We start from the raw sequence: 24,730 nt of genomic DNA on the forward strand, positions 1-24,730 counted from the left end.
GATATGTACCGAGCATAAACAGCACCTCTCTTTAACCACACAGCTGCTAGCATAAGTCATTGTAGGAAGTATCCACACGCTTTCTGTGCGTTGTTTTCAAGTGCGTAATAAGCACGTGACAGAAATCGCTTCTGTGGTCTTAAGGCGTTTAGTGACTTGGTGACTGTTGGCGTTCTCTTGCGATGGCAAGATAAAGCAACTCGATATAAATATGGCAACTGTTTGTGAAAGCTGGGTCAGACTGACTTGAAACGCCTCATTTTGATTTTAGATTAGGCTACTTATTTGAATTATTTAGCAGAGTTTGTGTGTATTTAGGGATAATTTGAGATTACATGCTTTGTGTTTGAGTGACTTGAATTTGACCCTTCTGTATTGTTGCCATGATAAAGTGAGTGTTCAGATGTCTCTACATTTCTTATGTGTGACAGTGATGGGAATGGTGGTATTGTTTGAGATTACTAGGCACAGTGTGCATGAATGATAAATTTGACATGCTCCGCACATCAGGTATGCAGTGTTTCCTGAACGAAACTAAGCCTATGGTGTGTGTGTGTGTGTGTGTGTGTGTGTGTGTGTGTGTGTGTATACTGTATAGAGCAGTTTCTTCTGTCTGCTTTATGAGGGAATGCAGGCTTCACCGAATGCTTCTGTCTAATAAAACAAACAAAGGTGAAGTGCTTTGAGTAAATGTACCTGTGTTCTCGTGTACGGCGCTGTTGTGTGCTAAAGTGTTTGGCAAGGCTATCGGTGGCATAGGGGAATGTGAGCTGATAGCTGGATAAAGAAGCAGGGAGCCCCTCTGGCTGTGAATGCGTGCCTTTATAACGGCCTTTCAGCCGCCACTCATGTGTCAACAGCGGTTGTGATGCAGGGTTTGTGATGCAGGGTTTGTGATGCAGGGTTTGTGATGCAGGGGTTGTGATGCGGGGGTTGTGATGCGGGGGTTGTGATGCAGGGGTTGTGATGCAGGGTTTGTGATGCGGGGGTTGTGATGCAGGGGTTGTGATGCAGGGGTTGTGATGCAGTGGTTTGTGATGCAGTGGTTTGTGATGCAGGGGTTTGTGATGCAGGGGTTTGTGATGCAGGGTTTGTGATGCAGGGGTTGTGATGCAGGGGTTTGTGATGCAGGGGTTTGTGATGCAGGGGTTTGTGATGCAGGGTTTGTGATGCGGGGTTTGTGATGCAGGGGTTTGTGATGCAGGGTTTGTGATGCGGGGTTTGTGATGCAGTGATTTGTGATGCAGGGTTTGTGATGCAGGGTTCGTGTTGCGCATTTTTGCTTTTAATCAGCGAGCAGACGCCAGGTTAAGATGGCGACGCGTTTGGCAGAACGGGTCCACGGACATGAGATTTATCGCTGCGTAAATTCAGTGTGTTTAAAATATAGTAAATGCAGTAATATTGTGCGTTCACTATGAGCATGAGCATTCCATTCTATAGAATCAGTTCCCCGCCCCCCCCCCCCCCGATTGGTAACACGTCTGACAGGCATTTGGCTCTATCAGCTTCTCTCTGTAGCAAGCTGTATTGAAATTCAGTGTGGTTATGAGGTCAGAGGCTACAGAAGTTCACCGTAAGGAGTGAGGGTTTGTGGTCATTGTAGTTATTTCTGTAGGAAACCCTGAGTGCGGTTAGCCAAACTCTTATCGCTCTATAGATAACATTATGGGGTATGCCTCAGCAACCTGTAATTTTAGTGGAAGCGATCAACCTGCCATCTCTTTAAACTTGGATGCCCTAACTGCGATCTCAGTTTTAAGTACAGTATCATACCGTACCATTCTTTGAATCATATCCCCACTAGTTGTGGTCTCAGTGGAGCAAACAGATAAATTAGTCCTTGGGGTCTGTTGAAAAGGCTGCCTCAGGTCACCCACACTGTGTTTTTTTTGCGGTTTTTTTAATCAATTTTTTTTGTTTGCTTGCAGGGGGGATTGCGGTCTTGATTTTGGCAAAATCTCTTTTCAAGGGGATTTTATATCAACTTTTTATTTAAAAAATGTTTGGTAATCCATATACGGTAATGGCACCTTTTTTAAAAGTACACAAATGTTGATAAAATTTGCAAAAGAAAATTACACTTTGAATAAAATTCATGAATTTCTGTTTACGCCTGGGTTAAGTTTCATGCGGTCATGATGGAAGGCCGGTGACCACATCGCCGGGGCCAACCGCCCCCCCCCCCCCCCCCCCCCCCCTTGGAGCGCTCCGGAATTCCTGACATACGTTCCGGAGCCGCAGTGTTCCAATTTCCAAGCGGCAGTTACTATTGGTGGAGGCGTATTAAATTCTCGATTGGGAATGCGACGCTAAAAATAACGCTCCAGTTGAAAACGCTTACTGCGGGGCGAGGCGGGGCCGCGCGCGCCACGGAGGGTCCCGCTGCCGCCGACGGGTCCGCCGCCCGTCCCTATATGGAGTCGCTCCCTCCCGGCTCCACGCCGGCTTGATTAATTGGCGGTTCAGCGGCGAGGAGCCGCGGCGTGGCGGAGCGGCCTGCCCCCGGGCCCGTAATTGGCCGGCCCCTCGCTCTGAGGAGCCGGCCCGCCGGGCTGTTGTTCTTTCCCGTGTCGTCTGGGCCCGAGAGCGGACGCCTCGGACCCATTAAGCCATTGTGTGCATGCGCTCGAGTAACAGCGTGCCATCGAGATTTCCATTCATGCATGTGATTGCTAACCGTCCTGGAGGCCTTACGTCATCCTCGGCGGGGGGGGGGGGGGGGGGGGTCGCGTTACTTCCAAAATGTCCCCCAGATTTATGCTCCACTGTTTGGAAGCGTCATTGTTTTAAAGCTACAGTGGCCCCGCTGCAACCCGCCCTCCCCCCACCCAGTCCACCCTTCGTCCCTGTGTTAAATAAAGACGAGACTCCATTTTGCTGCCTTGTCGGAGGCCTAGCGCTTCATGCTAGCCGTCATGGTGCTTGTGTTACCGCGTCGCTGTCAAACTGAAAGGAGAGATTCTCCCTGAGCGGTGACTCGAGCCATGCGGTCGTAAGCGTCCATCTACGGTCCAGATTTACCCCTTACGTTTAACCCAGATTTGGTGGGTTAAAAACTGTAATGTCATATGTATTCTCCAGGCCGTTGTACTTGTTACACAAGAGGTGTCTGGTAAGAGATGTTGGTGTCCTGTGGCCCTAGTGAGTGCAGCAGTGTGAGAAGGGTGGGTCTTAATTACCCACCAGCCAGCGTTATCATTGAATTATCGTCAGTGGGGATTTTTGGCAAATCACCTTATTACTGGAAAAAGTCATATTTACTTCTTGAGGGAATTTTCAGTTTTTATTAAATTTGATCTTTATCATTTTTTGATAATATTCAGAAATACCACACTTCTGTCTTTGATCCTCATTGACCACAGAGAGTCAGATTTTTATTTTTATTTTTTTTTAAGGAAGAAGTTGAGATCAATTTTTAGCCACGACCGTCCCCCCACATCCCCCCAAAAAGATATTAATTGCAATCAAACGAGTCAGATATTTTCACATGGTGCAGTAGGTGCAGTGTTTCCTGTGAGCCGATTGGAGAACTAGACTGAACTGACGCTTACGTTGTGGAGGTGAGGGCGAGCGCAGCAGGTGCTGCTATCTAAGCGTCATGGCGCTTACATCACTAGGTCATTTCATATAACTGCCAGCGTCTCTCTCTCTCCTTTTCTTTTCTTTTTTAAAAGAGCGGGGCGTTTGTAGATGTTATCTGTAGAAACTCGCTTGTTTACAGTACAGAACTAAAGTGTAACAACAAGCTTTTAATTCAAGTTTGCGCCACGATCGCTATCTGCAAGGGAAAATGGAAGCTGATAACTTCACTTGTGTTCAAAAAAAAAAAATTATTTTATAGGTATTTTTTTTATTTTGCTCCCTGAGCTGTTCCGGGATTCTGGCTCCAGTGAAAAGCATTTGATTGAGAACATAGTGGCAGATTTGTTGGAAGTCCTCCTCCCCGCCCCCCCCCCCCCTTTCCCTTTCTTATTTTTAAAGGACGGAAAATTTTCCTCTGTGGTTTAGCACAAACAGGCTGTGAGTTCAAACATGACGTCATCACGGTGACACCCATAAATCTGTAAGATGAGTGATCGGTCGGTGTCCCCTTACCTCTCAGTCAAGTCAGGTCCTCTTTCCATCCGTCAGAGGTAATAGATTGCTGTTGGAGAGAAGGGGAAGTGGCTCATGCTCAGCATGTGTGAGAACAACACAGTCCTGGAGCTCCCACAAGTACTGATAACCTGCATTAACCATTGGCTTAGCCACCCTCCTCTCCCAAGGGTATATTAGATTGTCACCGGATGGCTGTCTTCTGTGTGTGGGAATCGGTTATTAATATTTAATGGGGCTTTATAAAAAGTGTCAGTATTTCTGGCTGCTGCACAGATTCCGTCCAGCTTCTAAGTATACTACAAAACCGTAATAATCCCGCCACCCTAAAAATAATTATTAGATGAGAGCTGTGGAATATCGGTTGAAAGAACTCTGCTGCTTGTTTGCAGTTGATTTAAATAGTCATTTAAACATCTTGGTTTGCATTAAGTGTAGAAGACTGTAACAAGTATATAGCAAGCCTTCGCATAGTTTTGATTGCTGTGCTATGTCTCATAACAGAGACTGAGAACATGTATGCAGCGTGTGGGGAAAAAATAGTACACCAAGCATGCTTGATATGAACTGTAATTATACTAAAGGAATTCTTGCGTTTAAAATGGCATGCTTCAGGTATGCTTCACCGTACTATTTTTTCACATGGGTGGGCATGAAGAGAGCATCGTACGTTCGCCTGTTTATGACTCTTTGATCCAGAACAAAGGTTATCTGAGGTGGTCAGATGTTTATAAAACCAGTTTGGAGCGATGAAAGTTAACGGGGGTGCTTGTCCCCTTCCTCTGCAGTTCAACACTTGCTACACGAAGGTAAAAGGGGTCGGATTGTTGCTGTGACTCGGAGGTAAAGGGGGAATTTAAGTACTTGGAATGCTTGTGGAAGAGACGCTTGAAGTGCTTCTTCACCTGAAAATAGAAATGTCTTCGCGGGGCAAGACTGAACAAAGGAACGTTTTGTATTCGTACTTTGCGCCCTCGAACCTGAGATATGACAAGGGTTCTGCTGACCCAAGCGAGCAGAAATCACAGTCCTGAGGGCACGTTTGAGGTTCCCTTATGGGGGGGGGGGGCGGCGGGGGGCTAAATAAAATAATCGCCTCATTTGAAATGTGTAAGATAAACCCGTTCATAAAGGCAAGGTCTGAGAACTCTGATTCAGACTGAATTATTTTTATACGCTTGGGTTATCAGTAGCAATTAGCTAACCATATTGAGTGTGTGTCTTATATGCTTAGCCTAACAGAAAATTGAACTCCTAAGCAAAGTGTTTAAAGAGTAATAACATTCTACACAATCACATTTTTATTCTTGCCATGAACATATTTCCCTATTTTTTTTTTTTTTGTCAGTGAGGAGAAATAGCAACCAATCAATCAGGACCAGTCTTATTTCCAGACTCCGCCCCATCTTTGCCGCTGTTAGCCTTTTTTCATTTGTTATTCTGACACGTCTTTAAAAAACATGAAAAATAAAGTTTTTCTCCTATTTGTCACCTCGTGTTGCCCAGCGGGGCATGATAAAGATTAATCCTCTGAAGAATTGCCCTGTCAATGATTGATGCCAAAATTCCACGGAGATACAGTTTGCTCTTGCATATAAAGGAAAGTAACACAATTTTATACCTATAGCAAACCACTTATACATTTAAAAAAAAAAAAAATTATGACTCTGTTTTGTTCTTCAAAATGGTCAAAGAGGAAGTCGGGACTATTTTAAACATAATGGGAAAGCAGCTGGCTCATTTTAAGCTGTTGACGTGTACGTATGTGCTCTGCTTTGCACAGCTGCCTGTTTGACTCTGGCTTAAACAAAATACGCGTGCTAGCGCTACGCACTGCCTCGCACGTCCTCTGAAGGGAATTCAGCCAATTGGCACTTTTTTCAGAGCAGTCCCCCGGCTGATCCGCGCAGCTACTCTCTTTGCATCTGTTCTCCTGACTCCTGATACAGGTGCCACAGTCACATTGCTGGAGCCCTATAAGGGACTTTTGTTCATGCAAGGGGAGCTGGGTAACACGTTGCTGACCGAAAGCCTCCCTCCTTGAGCGATGTTGAGGACAGTTAAACTCCCAATGCAGTTCCATTCTGGTGCTTTGGATGCAACGCTGCCCCAAGAACCCCTGCTCCAGCTGCATTTGCCACCCCAGGAGCCCTCATTCCTGTAATTACGCTTCGGCGGCCATTTTGAGATTTGTAAATTGTGACCTGGAGTTCTGAGATTAGGTCGCAGCCTTTTACCAAAAGTTGGCCTCCCAAATATTACAATTTTAGGTTACATAACCTTTTTTTCAGTATGGCCAATATAAACTCAAGCTTACACTGTTATTGTCACGCTGAGCGGGTTGATGTGTAACATCCCTCAGTTAATTCTGTCCGGATTTAGTCTGTCGGTTTTGGTTAGGCAAAAGGGGAACAAAAAAAAAAAGTTTGCTAATGCCACAAGATACTTGTGGGCAGGGGGAGGGGGGGACATGGAAATACACAAATAAACCCAGTATATTTATTATGCTGTTCTGGATTCTTTGACAAATTGGTGGCCTCTTTAACAGTGATGAACTTAGAAGTGTAATTACAAGCATTCCCCTGCTGTTTCTTCACACATTCCACGCAATATGAAGCGGGTGGAAACGATGGGGGGGGGGGGGGTGTTCATTTCCACTATAAGGGTGAAGGAAGCTGTTGTGAGAGGCTTATGCAAGCTCACCAAAATATGCAGGTTCCTTCTCAGCAAAGCGTTTTAGTAAGCAGGGTCCTACTGCATTGAAATGATTTGCTGAACCTGTATGTGTGAAGAGGTCTCTGAAAAGTAAGCAAAGGTTAATGCAGTGGCTCCAAAACTTGCGCTCCCGCCCCCCCCATCCCATCAAATGTGCTGACCTGACCACCGTTTCTCTTCAGGCCACTGGCAGCATATAAAAAATTGACTGTCACGATCGGCTGCGATGTGCGCACCTTTTTTTTAACGCTGTGTAAGGCCTAATCGTTCCGATCGCTCTCTTTGAGGTTTACCACAGACGCACAGTGTCTCGCCCTCTCTGTGTCTGAGCTGCAGTCAGGGGCCTCACGCAGTCTGCCACATCACGCTGAGCAGAAGAGCCTCCTTCAGTACTTCAGCTCATGTGAATGGCCCGGGCCGCCGGCGGCTCTGGTCTGTGTACGCTGCTGTGACTTGTTGCTATGGAGAGATAGTGCCTTTTTTATTATGTTTGCCCAATTAAGTCTTGAGGGACCTGATGTAACAGAGTTTATTCGCCCCCTTTTTTGTTCAGGGCTGTGTAATTGTGAGCAATATTGTCAGTGCGCTTGCAGCATTTCTACCTGCTTCTGTTGTTGGCATTGTCACAGTGTCAAGCCCAGTTTAAACGGATGGACACAACGGATTACTGGTAGCCGTACACAATAGCGGAAGGTGAATGATAGGCGGCTTCTTTGTTGCTACTCTAACACTATGACAACCAAAAGGGTTTAATAACTGGGCTGATAGCTGTGCAATGGCTATTATTGTTTTGCGGAAATGCGATGATAGTATTTCTCCGCAATATTCTGTTCTGTCCTTATTTTAGTATGACGGTGTAATCTGGGTTTTCTGCAGTGTTCAGCGTATTTTTAGATGTTGGTGGTCTTAAAGTAATAATGTTAATATTTTCTCATCATGCCAATGTTTGATGTTTGGCTGATTTAGTGATATTAGTTCAGTAAAACTATTCTGGCTGGCCCAGTGGAATTGCTTATGTTCCGATGTAATACTAAAGTCAGGTTTAACCTAATTAAATGGGCGTTCACAGACTGTTGTACAAAACCAAATCATGGGGGGCGTAAGAAATCATTAAAAGCCGTCGGATAGAATCAGGGCACTTATTTTTCTCAATTCAGTCGCATTTTATTTGTGGACCACAGAGTCCTGTCCGCTAGATTTACGGTTGTAACTGCTTCGCGGCCAGGTCATTGTGACTTTTGGAACGGGACAGGATTTTGCACTTCCTGTATCTGCGCTTCCAGCGTCTTGTGCAGTTGACCCGATTCGCGAGTCGTAAAGCTCTTGCCTTTTATCTCCGCTTAGGCTGACCTTACCTATAAACTCCAGAGCAGCGCCGAACTTAAACCACCACGTCTACAGCGCAACACCCAGCAAGCCTGAAATTCACTGGAAAGCTTCTCCCCAGGAAATGCCAGAAAGGCTTTTTTGTTCTGTCCACGCCCGGATTTGAGCATGGCTGCTGTTTACAGGTCTGCTCTGTCAAACCGTCCCGTCCCGGACCTGCTGAAGAGCGTTCTGCACGATGAGCAGCGGCGCGCGGGCAGCCAGACGGCCTGGCTGTTTGTGTTCCCATGATGCAATCCTGCATTCGTTCGCGGCGAGCGCGTGTGGACGGTCCTGCTCCGCGAGCCGCCCCCCGCGTTGCCGTGGAGAGCGGAGAGCAGTGCGTTCTCGCTTGCGAAAAGTGGAGAGCAGTGCGTTCTCGCTCGCAGGGAACAGCGCGCTTGTTATCTGGGAAAGCATGTGACCTTCGTGCTGTAAACACAAACGCACGCGTGCAGTCTGTTCTGGAGCCTTCTCTGCTCCTTGTTCCTCCACATACAGTAAAACCGTTTTTTTACTCCTAACCCTGTCGTGGTGCAGTGGATAGCACCGTCGACTCACTGGTAGGTCCTGGGTTTGATTCCTGGCCGGGGCCCTTCTGTGGAGTCCATGTGTTCTCCCCGTGTCCGCGTGGGTTTCCTCCGGGTACTCCAGCTTCACGTCAGGCTTACTGGGGGGGGGGGAGTGGGGGCCATTAACCGTGCTTTGCTGTAAAAGAGCATGCGTGCTCAGTCAACCTACCCTGTATAAACAAAGGTTAATAAATAAGAGTCAAGTCTGACTGTCATTGTCCCTCTGGTCTCTGGTCCCTGAAATACATTCCATTTTGAGTTAGTAGTGGGCAATTGAAGTAGACACTGGAGAGGCTGCAGCGGCACTGCTGACGTCTGTAGAGCCCTGCTTTACCCAAGAGCCCGTGCAACAGGAGAACGCCCCTTTCAGACGCACCGCTGCGGCGGACGTGACGCGCGCGTCTCACGAGATGGCTCGGCTGGCCGAGCGCTCTTCCTGGGAAAGGGGCCGTCGACGTAAGCCGTTGTCCGGGATTTTAGACGAAACAAGGAGGCAGGAAAAGGGGGGGGGGAAATGAATAATGCTTTGGAAGAAATACGGAAAAGGCATCGGAGAATTCGCCATATGTAATGATTGAATCATGATGCCGTACTGAATGAAGTGCTGCTTTTTATTATCCACCGGCAGATGTTCCTGCTCTGTGTGTGTGTCATAAGTATCTCTGGTCTAATGAATTCTCCCGTCCTCCTCTGGCGGTACGCGTAGCTTGTGAATGGAGCGGGCAGGGCTGAGCATGACTGACAGCAGCGGCGCTGCTAACGCAGCCCGGGCCCCGTGACTCCCTCGCTGGAAATCCGCCACGGATTAAAGATGATTGATGGTTAAAGATGATTAAATCACAGCCTACATTTTTAAAGAAACGCTCACTTCAAGTCCACTCGGCCTTTCGGTCCGTGTTTTAAATATGAAAATAAAATTTCCGAGCAGTTCTTTGGTCTAATTATCGTCTGCTGTTATAAATACTCTGGGTTTGGCCCTCATTCATCGGTAATTGCTTGTATTAAGTTTTCTAGGAAATTTTTGGATTGATGCCTCTAAACATATGACTGGATGTTATTAAGTTGTTGAGAGGAAAATGAAGCTTAAACAGGATAGTTCTGCGTTCATTTTAGAATAAACAGCATTTTAATAGTATTTTGTACATTTTTTGTTCCGCTCTCTCCTTCCCTTCAGTTTGCCCGAGCAAGGACATTCGGAACAACGTGACCAACCTGCAGTCGCTGGAGAACTGCACAGTGATCGAGGGCCACCTGAAGATCCTGCTGATGTTCAAGACCAGGCCGGAGGACTTCCGCGACGTCAGCTTCCCGCGCCTGACCGTCGTCACCGACTACCTGCTGCTGTTCCGCGTGTACGGCCTGGAGAGCCTGCGCGACCTCTTCCCCAACCTCACCGTCGTCCGGGGGAACAACCTCTTCTTCAACTACGCCCTGGTGGTCTTCGAGATGCTGCAGCTGAAGGACATCGGGCTCCACAGCCTGATGAACATCACGCGCGGCGCCGTGCGCATCGAGAAGAACCCGGACCTCTGCTACCTGTCCACCCTCGACTGGTCCAAGGTCCTGGACTCGGTGGAGGACAACTACATCGTCTCCAACAAGAACGACCGGGAGTGCGGCGACGTCTGCCCCGGCACGGCCAAGGGCAAGACCACCTGCAACCAGACCACCATCAACGGCCACTTCAGCGCGCGCTGCTGGACGCAGGACCACTGCCAGAGAAGTGAGTGGCCCGGCCGCCTGGCCTCGTGCTTTAACCCGCCTGCTCCCCAACTCCCTGCAGTTCTGAGAGTCCTGTCCTTCCCTTCTAATCCCTCACCACAGCTCTTTTAGCTTTTTTTAGTAAAATAGGTTTTTTGTAAGAAAGGAAGCAAAAAATGTTAAGCCTGGCCTTTGTTGGGCAAATGTCTTAGTTGTTTTAGTTTACACCTTTGTTTTTCCCCCCATAAATGGTTTTATGGATCTGGCCAAACCCAGAAGGAATGAAACGTGTTGGAACTTGACATAAATGTTATGCTCCCTGTTCCACAGAACTCTTCCACAGAACTCAGATTTTTAGGTCCCAGTGTCAAAGGTCGAGCTCACAAAAGCTCCTGATAAGGTTTTTGATTTTTGTCACCAGCTAGATTATTTTGGCTATGTTGAATTTCAGTAAAATACACACAATAGTGTTTAGTTCCAAGTTTCTTTCATGTGCTTGTCTCCTTTAACTAATATCAGTAGATTTCCTTAGGTGTTCAACTCCTCATTGTTGCTGAACACCGTTAGTTCTGTGCTGTGTTTACGACCTTAATTTATTTGTGTAGGATATTGGTACAGTGTTAAAAATGTACAGACCGCCTACGTATTCTATGCTTTCCCTGCAGGTAAGTCTGACGAATCATAAATCACCGCCTCTTTTAAATTATTTCCACAATAGCAGGACGACTTTGAGTCTAATTTTGTTTGGGCCAGAAAATAAAATGATCAAAATCATAACACCCTACTCGAAAGTAGAGTATTAATCTGAATGCCTTTTTCCTATTTGAAATTGTTCTTTGTAACTTTTTCATAAAGTTTGCTTTATATGGCAGAGTGAGTCTGAGCAGGAGAAGGTTTTGGGGTCCTTTGCGCTTAGGACACGTCTGTAAAAATATCAGCAATGATGTCAGTGACTCATGTCAAAATGCTTGAAATTATTTTCATTGGTAAAGATTGCACACATTTAAAGGTTGTTCCCTAAAGGGAAACAGGATGTACGTTATTGTGATCTCACTCGTTTTGTGAATGGCTTTATTATAAAGGCACTCGGGTGATTTGCACGTAAGAGCACGTGCACCAGTGTCGCAAGGAAGTGCTTTTCCAAAGAACAGGCTTGGGAAATTTGTTGTCACATATTTTCATACCACAGGGGGAAAAAAATGTACGGAACCGAAGCTTCAGCGGCATTTTAATAATTTTCTTGCTTTTCGAAGAAACCTCGTAAGATGTTTTTTTAAATCACGCCGCTCAAGCAATCCAAGATCTACATCTTAAAAAAAGAAAAAAAAGAAAACATGGCCTGCCTCGTGCCTCATAAACCAATGGGGCTGTGTCAGATTAGCAGCTGAAAGCTGGGTCTGTTGGCCAGGCAGGCGATGTCCACTTAAAAGAAAACATAAATCTGCGGGAGGAAAGCACAGGTATTACATGGAAGCGAATTCGTGGCAATACAAATCCACCGCGATGTTCCCCCGCCGTCGTCCAGACCCCTTCCTCCGGCAGATAGCCCGGAACATTCTCCACATTCTTCTTATCGTGTTCCCCCCTCAAACCCTGATCTGCGGAAGCCCGGTGTGTGCCCTCTTTCTCTCCCTCTCTCTCTCTTCTCTTCTGTTCTACCTCTCCAAGCTGCAATCTGACTTTCCAACCTGTAATGCATTACATCTGTAGCTGATTGTATTCGTGTTGTAGTACTAATCTGCTTTTAAAAAAAAAAAAAAAACAAAACAAAAAAGAAAAAAAAACATTTTAAATGTATACCATTTAGATAGTGCCACTGGTAAGGACAGTGTTGTAGGTATGGCACACAAATAAGTGTGGTTTTTTTTTTGGTGTCTATTTTAAAGGATTTATTTATAATTTTTTACATACAAAAAGATACATCCCCTCTCTCTCCAAATGCTCCATGCTTCGCAGAGGAATCCATTTCCAAGAGTTCACTAAATATTCCATGGAGTCAATTAGGCTGAATCTGTGCTTTGTGCTTGCGAGGCTGGGTAATGACAGGGAGACGCTCTGATTGGACGGCTGTACTGCTGCTTTACGCGCAGCACAAGCGCGCTCCCTGCGTTCTCGGCCGAACGCGGCGGTTCAGGTCCGGGCCGCGCGGACGGTTTTTCCGTAGAAGCCCATAAACAGCGCGGCGGTGAGCGGGCCGCCGTCGGCTGTTTGATGTCCTTTGCTCTGGAAAGGGCAGGACACAGGTATGACGCCCCTCTCGCTCATGTGATAAGCACTAGTTTAGTCAAGTGTTGTGTCAAAGCAGGAGCCATTTCCAGAGTATGATGCAATGCTTCTCTGCGGGGGGAGAGAGGGAGTGAGCGAGCGAGTGAGCGAGCGTGTGTGTCTCTGTCTCTGTGTGTGTGTGTGTGTGTGTGTGTGTGTGCGTATCTGTCTGTGTGCGTGCGTGTTTGTGTCTGTGTGTGGGCGCACGCATGTCTCTGTGTGAGTGAGTGTGTGTGTGTGGTTTGTGTGTGGTGTGCGCGTGTCGTATGTGTTTTTGTGTGTGGTTTGTGTGTGTGGTGTGCGCGTGCCGTGTGTGTGTGTGTGTGTGTGTGTGTGTGTGGTGCGCGCGCGCTCTCGTCATTCGAGGTGAGGCTGGAGAGGGGAGAGCAGCTTCCATTCCCCAGCCGACACGTGTCCTCCCCGCTCCCTCCGCGCGGTTCCTGACTCGCGCACGCGCCGCTCTCCCCGAGCCTCCCGTCAAAACAGCTCCCCGAGCGCGGCGGCCGTGCGCACCGCGGGCGGCCGCGGCCGGAAAGCCGGAAAAGACACGTTAGCATGTACGCTGCATTTCCAAAATGGAGCCTATTTGCTGGGCTGATTGCGCAACAGCGTGCGCACGTAGCCCTGAACTATGTGTTGAAACAGTAGTGTGGCACCATGTTTTTTTTCCCTCTCCTGCCCCCCCCCCCCCCCCCCCCGAAAGACAAACAGTCGTGTTGTGCATATTGAAAGCGGTCAGTTAGCAAGTGCCGTCAGCTTTATCCAGTTAAAGACCGGAGCTGAATTCTAGCGTGGCCTTTGATGAGCTCTGCTTCAGTTGTTTTGTTTTGTCTTTTTTTTTTTCCTTTTAATTTGTTCACGACTGAACCACCAACAGTATTTTTTCCCCGTCCCTAAGTGTTTGTCCTTCATATGTTTAATCAACACTAAGCGCTTGATTTATGACAATTGCAGTTAAAAAAAAAAAAACACTGAAACACACACTCTCTCTCTCTCTCTCACACACACACACGCGCGCACTCCCGCCCCCGCGCAATTTGTTGAGGAAATGGAATGTTTTCTGTTTTCGCAGCGTGTTTATGGCTTTCTGACCTAATGCTAAGGTACCTCACCGCACGGATCAGCCCAAATTAGCCGACGGCTGAGTGAAGTCAAACAGGCGTGCGCTGGGCTCGCGGGCCGCAGTCCCGTCCCCGTGGAAGCGCGCGCGGCTCTGGCGGGTCGCCCGCAGCGCCTGAGAACGGCGGTGACGGAGCGACAGAACCGTGTCATTTCCATGTCTTCGGGATCATTTGCTTAGCGCAGCAGGGAGAGGGTTCAGCCTGTGATGTTGCGGAGAGATTTGTTTTACCTGTTTAGTGAGAACCGCTCTTAACCAGTTAACACCTCTCAGACTCGAGCCTCGTCACGCCAGAGCGTGACAGCTGGCCTGCAGTCACTTCTTTTCGGTCACTTCTACCTTTTCCACCCTCGAATAAATAGAAGTTGCGCGCCTGACTCCTGCAGGTAGCACAATGCGGGAGGTCCTCTCTGTTTTGAGGTTTGTAAACTGCTGGCAAGCTGCAGTTTCCCCTGTTTTTACAAGCTGTCAGAAGTCTTTGTGGGTTTTCTGGCCGATTGCGCAGCGCAGTGCTGGAGCTTTTTTTTCTGTGCGTAAGTGTATAGCTTTAGAGAGACATAAAAGGGTGTGTTTACATGCATAAACGGGGAGCTGTAAAAACACTGTGAAAGGAAGGATTCTTTTTTTAATGAACACAATGAGTTTATTTTCTCTGAGGATATCTTTAAGGAAAGCGTAGCGCAGCCAGAAGAAACCATGGGCTCACACGCTCCTCGGAATCTATTTTTGTTAAGCCTTTCGGAAGCGGTATGCGAGCGTCATAATCACAGAGTTTACACTCAGGGCGTTCAGTTCTCTCTCAAAGCCCTTCAGGTCCGATTGTTTTTTTGTTTTTGTTTTTGTGGAAGCGACTCGTGCCATGGCAGGGGAGGGGTGGCCCTGGGAAACGCGGTGCGGGCGGGCGGGGCAGCCCCGCACGCTCCCGCACGCGCCGGGGAGAGAAACGGGAGGAGGAGGAGGAGAGGGGTCTGGGAGGTGCCAAATTTATTTTTATTTTATTTATTTATTTATTTATTTTTAGAAATAGTCGTTTCTCCGGAGTGCTATGGATGCCAGATGGCTGTGAAAAAGTGTATAACCTCCACAGGTTACTCGTGGCATCTCTGCCAAGTCGGGGCATCGCTAGGCACATGCAAAGCTCGTGGCCAGGGCCGAGTGATCTTTGCACCTGATAAAACGCATAGAACTCTCCCCTCCCCCACACACACGCACCCACACACACACGCACACACGCACCCACACACCCACACACGCACATCGAGACTCGCAGACACAAACACGCAAACACACGCTCACAAGCGCACACACTAACGCGAACACACACACACACCCACACACGCACATAGAGACTCGCAGACACAAACACGCAATCACAAGCGCACACACTAACACGAACACACACACACACCCACACACGCACATAGAGACTCGCAGACACAAACACGCAAACACGCGCTCACAAGCTCACACATTAACGCGAACACACACACACACACACACACACACACACACGCACCCACACACGCACATAGAGACTCGCAGACACAAACACGCAAACGCACGCTCACAAGCGCACACATTAACGCGAACACACACACACACACACACACACACAGTCATGCGAACGCACGCACTCCTCTTTGCCATTATTCTGCTTTCTCAGTCGCACAGTTTCTTATTCAGATGTGAAGGCCACCCTACCCAAGGACAGTGGCATTGTGTGATGTGGGAGTTGGGCGGTGGGCGGTGGAGGAAGAGGTCCTTATTTACCATAACTGCCTTTCTCTTTCATCACCACCTCACTGAAGGCATGTGCTTTCAATGCAAATGATTTCTCTTTAAGGAAGTGCGACGACAAAAATATTTCATGTAAAAGCTGTAAATCATGACGGTCTTAAAAAAGCAGTGTTCCCCATGTCTAATAGTCCCAGCTAAGGTTATGATTTACTGATGCTAGATACTGTAATATGAGCAAAAATGAAATGCACACAAACAGGAAAAAGTGAAAACAATATTTGTCCTTACAAAACATTCTTTGCATCGCTGTGGTTCTCATCAGTTAGTTCCTGTTGTACGTTGGTTTATGTGGTTTAGACGTAATGTGGTTAATGTGAACCTCCGGATGTGTATCAGCTCTGTCACAAGTGCACCTGACTTATCATTCGACGTTAAACCTCATTTGGAATTCGGTTCAAAACAATTCTTCACACGCAGCGTTAGGAACAAATGCTTTTAGCAAGACAGCGGAAATGACACTGAATTGTGTTTATGGCTAATCAACTGCTCAGCTCTACCCTCTGTCTCCGTAACTATGATTTGTTATGATTTATAAATATGTCCTCTCTCGGCTGGTGTTTCCTGTACAGCTTGTCACAGTACCGACACCACAGTGCTGTAACAAGCGATGGTTTCAGATTGTACCATCCCTTCTATATACATATCAGTCTTTCAGATATCAGCCATTGTGCTGTCTCTTGAAGGGTGGTGATACATGTTCTTGATATGCTGGTTCTTCGGAAGGTTTCGCTGTCTCTGTAAACTGAAAGGGCACCACGGTGCACGGAGAAAGAGAGAGAGAGAGAGAGAGAGAGAGAGAGGGGGAGGCCAGAGCACAAACAGCAGATCTCCTGCCCAGATAAGTGATATCTCCTCCTCTGGCACACAGTGTACAGTTATTGTGAAGTGTTGTTCGGCTGCGTAGACATCGGCTCTTGCGCAACCGGGAGTTTTCCAGGTCAAAGTTCGGCTACAGGAGGGGGGGGGAAAAAAGCTGCGCTCTCCCCGGTTGGCTTTAACCCTTGGTGCTCCTCCGTGACCACGGTCGCCGAACGTGCCGCCTGACTCCCTCGCCGCGGAGGCTTCTGTTCATCAGCGGTCGCGGTAGCACGTTTACCTGTTTGAGGTTGCACCATTAGCAAAAAATAAAAAATGCAAACACCAGGGTGCCTTATGCAAACTGTATTGCTGCTGTTTTGAAATATTACTGAACTCTGCCTCACAGAAATAGTATTCAGAGGGTACACATATCTTTGGAGGTGTGCTTTTGGGCTTTAGAGAAATTGGCAAGGCAGTCCCGGGTTGGTGTTTATCCTGGAAGATGATTAGTACTCGTACGCGTTGTTCGCGACTCATGGTTCTAGAAGTTTGAAGCATTTCCCCCTGACTGTTCTGTGGCAGTGAGGGGCTTCCCCCCTTCACCTGCTGGACTGAGCCGCTTCCTCCTTTCCCGTTATTCCACCTTTATCGTTTCTTTTTTTTCTTTCTTTTTTTCTCGTGCCCTTCCGCAAACAAGCGGCGGGGCGCTTGGGAGCCGCGCACGCCCTGGCGGTCCCGTGGAGCTGCGGTCATCTCGCCCTGACCCGCTGAAATTTGTGTCATGGTGGTTTTAAAAACTAAAAATAAAAAGGTTTTACTTTCTTCCTGAGCTGGAAAGTACGACTGAAAGGCTGGTGTGGGCGGAGCCGCATCTTCTCTGAGCGGCAATAAAAACAAAAAACCAAACACGCCGAATGTGCAGCGACCGGACGAGCTTCGCCAGCGCGCCTCCCGGGGCACTGCCAGCGCTCCCCTCGGCACGCGCAGCCGGAGCCAGGAGACGGCCGCTGCAGCCCGCACGCGTCTCGGGGAGAATACGCGGCCGGCGCTGGCGAGCAGACGGACCGCATTTTTCCCAGGTTCCCTCAGGTCTCTGCATTCTAGTGCCCCTCTGAGATGGAACTCGCGCGGACGCGTAGGTCGACGGGACATGCCTGACGCTTGGCCAGAGGCGCTCGCTTCAAGAGCTGGGCTTCACTTCCTGTTGGAGCTCGAACCCCGCGCAATGGGCCCTTGCTTTTCCCCCAAAGTCGACGTTTTAAAATGTATTTTTGGCCTGCGAGTAGAGCGTCCTGCTACAGGGTGCTGGGCTAGCCTCGCTGCAGAAGGGGTGGTGTTGCCCCCTGTAACTATCCAAAAGGCACAGTGTAGCATTTCCTACATGGATTGAGGCCCTCTGTCTCTCCTACCCTCACGCCCACACTACCACAGGGCTGAGGTGAACCAGCCCAAATACATACACTGGCATGAACACTGACTTCAAGGGGAAAATTACACTTGTGTTGTGAATCTCACGTAGCTAAGAGCTTCTGTGAGAATCAGTGTTGTCTTCATCAGCTTGGGTGTTGATGGGAAGATCTGCTTTGATCCTCTCCATTGAACATAATGGCCTTTTTCTGAAGTGCTTGTGAAGTATATAGGGAAGCACAAGATTGGCCTCAAAATACGCTCTGTTTTCTTTTGCAAGTTGTCAGCGGTAAGAATACATAAAGGCTTCAAAGCTAGACCGGCGAGATGACAGTAGCACGTTCGTGCGCGATCGCGTCCCATTGGAGCTTGCCGTCGAATTAGCGCATCGGGAAAGACGGTAGATTTCAGAAACGCCATCCTGCAGCCTGGGCTCTGAGACTGAGCTCACACACCCTCACTGTCTGTGCAACGTGGAGATGTCCTGTCAACAACGCACCAATTACCTGGTTGGGCATACATTACATTACATTACAGTCACTTGGCAGCCACTCCTATTCAGAGCAGTGTGCATATGTGGAGAACATCAGTGTTTGTCTCAGGAAGCACGAAAATGCAATATCGCTAAGATGGCACAGAGGGCCATTTCTAATCAATAAGCCTAATGTTAACCCAACAAACGGCAATTTGTATGTACTGTATAACAAGAGTATGTGCCACGAGACAGATAATCTATCATTACACAGCTGTACTTACAACATTATCCAAAAAGGACATCCAAAGCTGGGAAGAGAGGATTTATACAGCGGGTCAGGGGAGCCATAGAGCAGTCTAAAGAGGTGAGTTTTCAGTCTGCCCTGAAAAACGTGGTTAGAAGGTTGAGGCACAAGCGCGTCGGAGCAAACACAGTAAACAGGGACACGGCGCTCGTGTGTACCGCGAGGAAACACGGCCGTCGCGTCCCGGCCCGGCCAATCGGAAAGCCTTCCTTCCTCGGGCAGGGCTAGAGCCAAACTGCGCGTCGCCCTGCTGGCTCACAGACCGCGGTCAGCGCCGACACGGTCCGGGGTTCGACACCTGACCGTGGGATCTGCTGGCGGCAGACGTTTTCATGTGTTTGTGAGGGGCTTTTGTTTGTTTTCTGAGTTCATGTCACAAGGCGATGAGGGGGCTGGCGTACGGTGGATGAGAGATGCCATTTGAGTTGTGTAAGCTCCTGAAATGGCCGGAGGATCTTTTCCTGGCGTCAGGCTGTCAACAGCGATAGCGTCCTTTTGGGGAGCTCTCGGGTATGAAAAAAATAAAAAAATGAATTGAACAACAAATATAGACATAATAATGGCTGGGAAATCTCAAAAATGAACTTTGAAGGGGAGGGGAGGGGAAAAAAAAGCAGAATTTTATGGTTCTGTCTTTTGGGTTCTGTTTGTGACGCTTGTCAGGCGGCCTGTCGCGGGCCCGCTTCCAGCCTTGCGCTGGGGCAGTGCTGATGTTCCGCCAGCGCGGAGCGTCTGTGCGCATCGGCGCGGGGCTACGGGCTCCCCGCCCCTCCCGTCTCCGCGGGACCCCGTGCTGCGCGGCGGGCGCTGCCGTATGACACGCTGCCGTATGACACGCGTCCGCTAGCCGTTTGTCCCGAGGCCTGGGGTCTGACCGCACCAGTGCGTCGGCCCGCTGCCGCCCCCCGCAGCCGGGGGAAGGAGAGCCCCGCCGGTAGTCACCGGAGGTCACGAGCGCGGATGGAACAAAATAGAAAAACCACACACTCTTGGCTACGCTCTTTCTTTCTAAATCATGTCTGTGTTAAACTCTTTTTTTTCTTTTTTGTTTTCTTTTCCAGTGAGCTCTCCCTCTAATGGGAAGCAAATTGAACTCTGTTCCTGGAGCTGCTGCTGCCAATTAGCCGTTTACTAATAAATTGAACATAGTGGAGCGTGGAGCGCGGTGGCCCTCCCTCGCGCTCTCTTCCGCCAGCGGGTAATTACGCCCCCTCCCTCTGACCAGAACGGCCAATGAGGAGCGGCAGCGGGTAATTACGCCCCCTCCCTCTGACCAGAACGGCCAATGAGGAGCGGCAGCGGGTAATTATGCCCCCTCCCTCTGACCAGAACGGCCAATGAGGAGCGGCAGCGGGTAATTACGCCCCCTCCCTCTGACCAGAACGGCCAATGAGGAGCGGCAGCGGGTAATTACGCCTCTCCCTCTGACCAGAACGGCCAATGAGGAGCGGCAGCAGGGCTGATTAGGTCCGGTCTCCCCGTAAATTGGGACGCGACCTCCTGCGCTCTCCGCTCCTTTCCTCGCACGCCCCTGAAAGGGTGTTAAGGGAAGGACAGCCGTAACCACGGCTCAGATGGCGCTCGGGGTGAAGATCGAGTTTAGCACTAATGCCGCCGTTCACCGCAGGTAAATACCGGGCCTGCCCGACTGCGTCTCAGGCCCTGAGAATACGAGCTAGCCACTCCTTCTCTCAACGGATGAGGTGCGTGTATGTGTGTGTGTGTGTGTGTGCGCATGTGTGCGTGTCGCCCGTCCTGGAGCCTGTTCCATGGACCCAGACCAGAGAATGAATCTGCACAGGAACAGGAACGAACAGAACGAGACCCTGACCTAGCATGAGAGCGACAAAGCAAAGGAGTTGAGTCCTCTTCTTTTTTATTTCCCCCCCCCCCCCCTCCCCAAGCCTGGCTTGATGGAGGGCCAGATTGTTTGTTCCACTGGCAAGTGGTGGGGTTGAAGTCCCTTGCCTGGGTCCAAGCATGCAAAATCCACATTCTCACTCTTCTGTCTTCGCCAGAGGTCGTTTTGCCAAGGGGGAAAAGTGGCTAAAGTGTGCCAAACCAAGACCAAGACCGAGAGCACAGCTCAGCACAGCACTGCACAGTACAGCACAGCAGTGCTCAGCACTGCACAGCACAGCACAGCACTGTGCCGGGCAGCTCTAGCAGATCCAAAGGGGGAATCTGGTCTTATTCACTGATACTGTAGCTGTCTGGCCAGTGTGTCATTGCCGCTGCAAGCAACTGACTGCTAGGCTACTGTAGCTGTACTTATTGGCAAATCCCTGTCCTTCCCGAGTGGCCATTTGGAGTATATTTAGAAACTGTAACGCCGAGTTTAAACATTTCTCTTATCAGTATTGATAAACCGTCTGCCCGTATGTTTTGTTTTTGTTTGACCGCCGCCATCACACCACCGCTGAGATCATCCGCTAATGAGGGACGCCTGGCCAACGGGTTGCCGGGGGCGATACGCCAGCGTCAACAGTGGGGCAGAAAAACGATCTCTGAGGCGCAACTAGAGTCATCAAAGAGGGAAACAAAAAAAAGAAATGACACCCCCTCAAAGTATGAGAGCAGCGCTAATACCAGTTGGGGTCTGATGGCAGGCTTGGAGCGCGGCTCCCTGTCCCCTGTGCACTGGAATTCCCGCCCGCGCCAGCGAGGAGGGGCTCAGCTTGCACTTTGACACACATCCCTCCATTTCGGGGGAGTTTGGAGGTGTCCTGTGCCTCAGTGTAATTAGAGCGCGGGCGGGGAGGGGCCCGTCGCCCAGAGCCCGTCCCGGGACGTGCGGCTTTCGGGGTCCTGGTTGGGGAGCAGAGACAGAGCTGGAGCGGTAGCGAGGAGCATGCGCTAAGGGGCATTCGCTAAGAGGCATGCGCTTGCAGGCATGCGCTGCCAGTTATAGCATGGCCTCGTGCTCTGAATCGCAGAGCTGACGCCCCCCCCCCCCCCCCCCCCTTCGGTTTTGATTTTGCCGTCAATGGCTTCTGTGAGTCCCACGGCGTGTTTTCCCCGTCGTGAAAGAGACGCCAGTTTCCTGGCAGCTTATGTTGTATACACATTTTTAAATGGGCATAATTATGTGGACTCTGAGGAGATTAGAAACACAACACACACACACAGACACACACACACAGAGCGAGAGGGAGAGCGAGTGAGAGAGAGAGCATATTTTCCTCCCCAGTTGCCATTAGTGTGTGCATTACGGAGTATGGATCCTATTTTATTAGCGTGAACGGCATGGTTTTTAAGAATGGATTCAGCAGCTGCAGTTCCGTTGCGATTTGCTGCACACTGCGCCCACAGAAGATCCACCGCTGGCTCGATTGTACGGTTACAGTAGCGCTCATTCATTGGCAGCAGGAAGCCCTCGGGGGATCTGGAAGACGGTCTGTCCTCCACCTTCTCAATGGCAGTTCTCTCAAATGTTTATTTGCATAGTACAACTAGTACAGCATTTCCCTATTCTAATACGAGCGCTCAGCCGCTCCCCACAGCCGGGCTGAGAAACCAACAGCTCCCGAGGAAGAAACGAAACTACATTTAATCTCCCGTCCGTCAAAACCCAGACGTGTTTTTTCCCTCTAGACTCGTATACTGCTGCTTTTTCTTCTTCTTCTTCTTATTATTATTATTATTATTATTATTATTATTATCAATAATAATAATTATTATAATTTCCCCATTCTTACGTGATTTATAACAGCCAGGTTGCGGTGAGATTTTTTTTAATCCGCTCATTTGTTTTTGTTTTTTTGTAACAATATTTCTTTCATCCCTGTTTTGTTGTTTCGCTGCTGTGCCGCACGCGTCCGAACGGTACGCATTGCTGCTCCTCCTGTGTACTCGCCTGCGAGCCGCTGACCACGTTTACATGCCAATCGTTATTCCAAACTTATCTGGAATACTCATGTAAACACCTCAGTCCGAAAAACAAAACCCGGTTTAGCCATTTTTTTATTTTTGCCGATAATCCGCAAATGAAAACCATGTTAAACGTTTTATCCTGTTTTTTACAGTCTGTGCATGCATTCGCATGGCGTTGAAGTCAGCTACCGCGTTTTCGTTGAAACGGATGTTTTAATTTCTAAATTCAGGGAAGTGAACGTTGTGCAATACAAGGGCAGCAGAAAACACCAAAACAACGGTTTGTTTTGGGCAGCAGCAGTCTTTTAATCGAACCACAAAACAAAGTAGACACGTGGAAGACCCGGAAAGCAATGTAGGCCTATTTTATGTAGGGCTGTGAATGTTGTCGCCTGAACTCAACTGCGATTCATTTTAATTTGAATGATTAATTTCAGTACAGCTGTTAGAGAGAATGGTCGATGGGAAATCTGTTCATAGATCTGCACTTATGGGGACCGCTGCAGCCAAAATATAAAAAAATATGCAAATAATCACGTTTAGGAAGTTTAAAATGCTTAAGGCGTTAATCATTAAACATGATTTGCCTGACTTAACGTGTTCGCATTGACAGCACTAATTTTAAGGCAAAACAACACCGGTGGGTCACACCCAGCGAAGTTTACACACTTCATGCTCATGGGAGACTTGCTAGCACTCCGTTCTTTAGCGCTGCCTGAAGCACGTAAACGGGATATTCAGCTCAAGATTCGGTTATTCTTTTCATGACAAGGTGTAAACGGCATAACGGAAATCTGACCACAACCTGAATAAGGATTGTTATTCGGGATGTGGTGTGCGTGTAAACGTGGCCAGTGGCTGCCTACCGGCCTCTGTCTCGTCTCTCTGAGGACCTGATGCTTTGGGATGGCTGTGTAATGTAGGCTAATGGCGAGGGGACTCGGCTCCTAGCTCCAGAGGTTGCACGGTTACATTTCTGTTAGAGGGGCGTGTTTAACCTGTGGTAGCTTCTGTGAGATATCCGGCTGTGTAGAAAGAGCTGGTGATTCGCGTGTCTGCTAAATGTTTAAATGCCGGGTAATGAACCCTGGCCAGCTCATCCATCCTGCGCCTAATAGGGGAAGGCCGAGCGTGTGCTTCCACCGCAGACTCCCGGTGCACTAATAACACGGGCTGGGCTCGAACCTGCCTCTTACAAGTTTCGTAGGTTTTTCTTCTCGTTTCAAGATTAAAACTAGGGTGCACAAAATTCCAGCGTCATGTGCTTAAGAGCAGCGGTTGGAAAAGAACAATCCACCCTTGTCTTGTAATAAGTTCTGTCAGGAAAACACTTCACACATGATCCAGTTATGAGGGTCTTGGATTTTTGCCGAAAGAAGTATGACAACGTACTAAAAAAAAAAAATTTTTTTTTACCCTCTTAGACTAAGGCTGTGCATCTGTGTGTAGCTATGTCAGTACCAAGGACACCCACCTCATTAGGTAGAAAAGTAAAACTTTCCCACCGTCCAGCTGCATACTCCCTTTTTTGCTTTTGATTTCTGGCCTGTAGGAGTGGAGGATAGGACCCGGCCTGTGATATATGGGCACCTAACTCTCACACGGTTACTCATCCAGCCCTTATCGGATAGAAAACAACAAGGAAATTTGAATAGGATACAGTACATCACTCTGTAGTAAATGTAAAATAATAATAGTATCAATAATGTGGGACTGTGTTGTGTTAATGTGGGACTGTGTTGCGTTGCCTGGCGGTTGCCAGGGTGTCCCGCTGCGTGGAGACCGAGGCTGTGACTGCCCTGATTGCGCTCAGCTGCGTTATTTGTCGTAGTTGAAAAGGCCGCGCGGAACGCGGCGTCGGGGGTAAACTGCGCGGGTGGCGCCCTGCTGCGGGCAGCGCCCTGGCGCGGGCAGCCCTGCGTGCCCTTTCGCCCTCACCGCCGTCCTGCGCTCGGCCGCCAGCGTGACCGCTCGCCCGAGAGAGAGAGAGAGAGACGCTTCGCAGGCGAGGGCCCGCTGACGCTCTCCTGAAGCGCAGCTCTGGTGGTACGCAGACTGAAATAATATTTTGTCCGTGAGTGGTCCGGCAAACCGGGCGTGAAAGTACTGACTTTGAGTGCCCTGCCAAGTCTTGAACTCGGGGCTTCCTGAAACGGCCGTTTGTCTTTCTCTGTCTCTCCCTCCCTCTCTCTCTCTGTCTGTCTCTCTCTCTCTCTCTCTCTCACCCTGTCTGTCGCTCG

General features: G+C 48.9%; 1 protein-coding gene across 2 annotated transcripts in view; it reads left to right on the plus strand.

The window, feature by feature from the left end:
- Nucleotides 1-24,730, plus strand: part of insrb (insulin receptor b) — a 111,140-nt gene that overhangs the window by 20,213 nt on the left and 66,197 nt on the right. For both annotated transcript variants that reach the window (XM_035414932.1, XM_035414933.1), the window contains exon 2: nucleotides 9,925-10,473. In XM_035414932.1, coding sequence (XP_035270823.1) covers nucleotides 9,925-10,473 — 549 coding nt within the window. The remainder of the gene's footprint in view (nucleotides 1-9,924; nucleotides 10,474-24,730) is intronic.

The sequence above is a fragment of the Anguilla anguilla genome, chromosome 4 (genome assembly GCF_013347855.1).
Source record: "Anguilla anguilla isolate fAngAng1 chromosome 4, fAngAng1.pri, whole genome shotgun sequence".
NCBI lineage: Eukaryota > Metazoa > Chordata > Actinopteri > Anguilliformes > Anguillidae > Anguilla > Anguilla anguilla.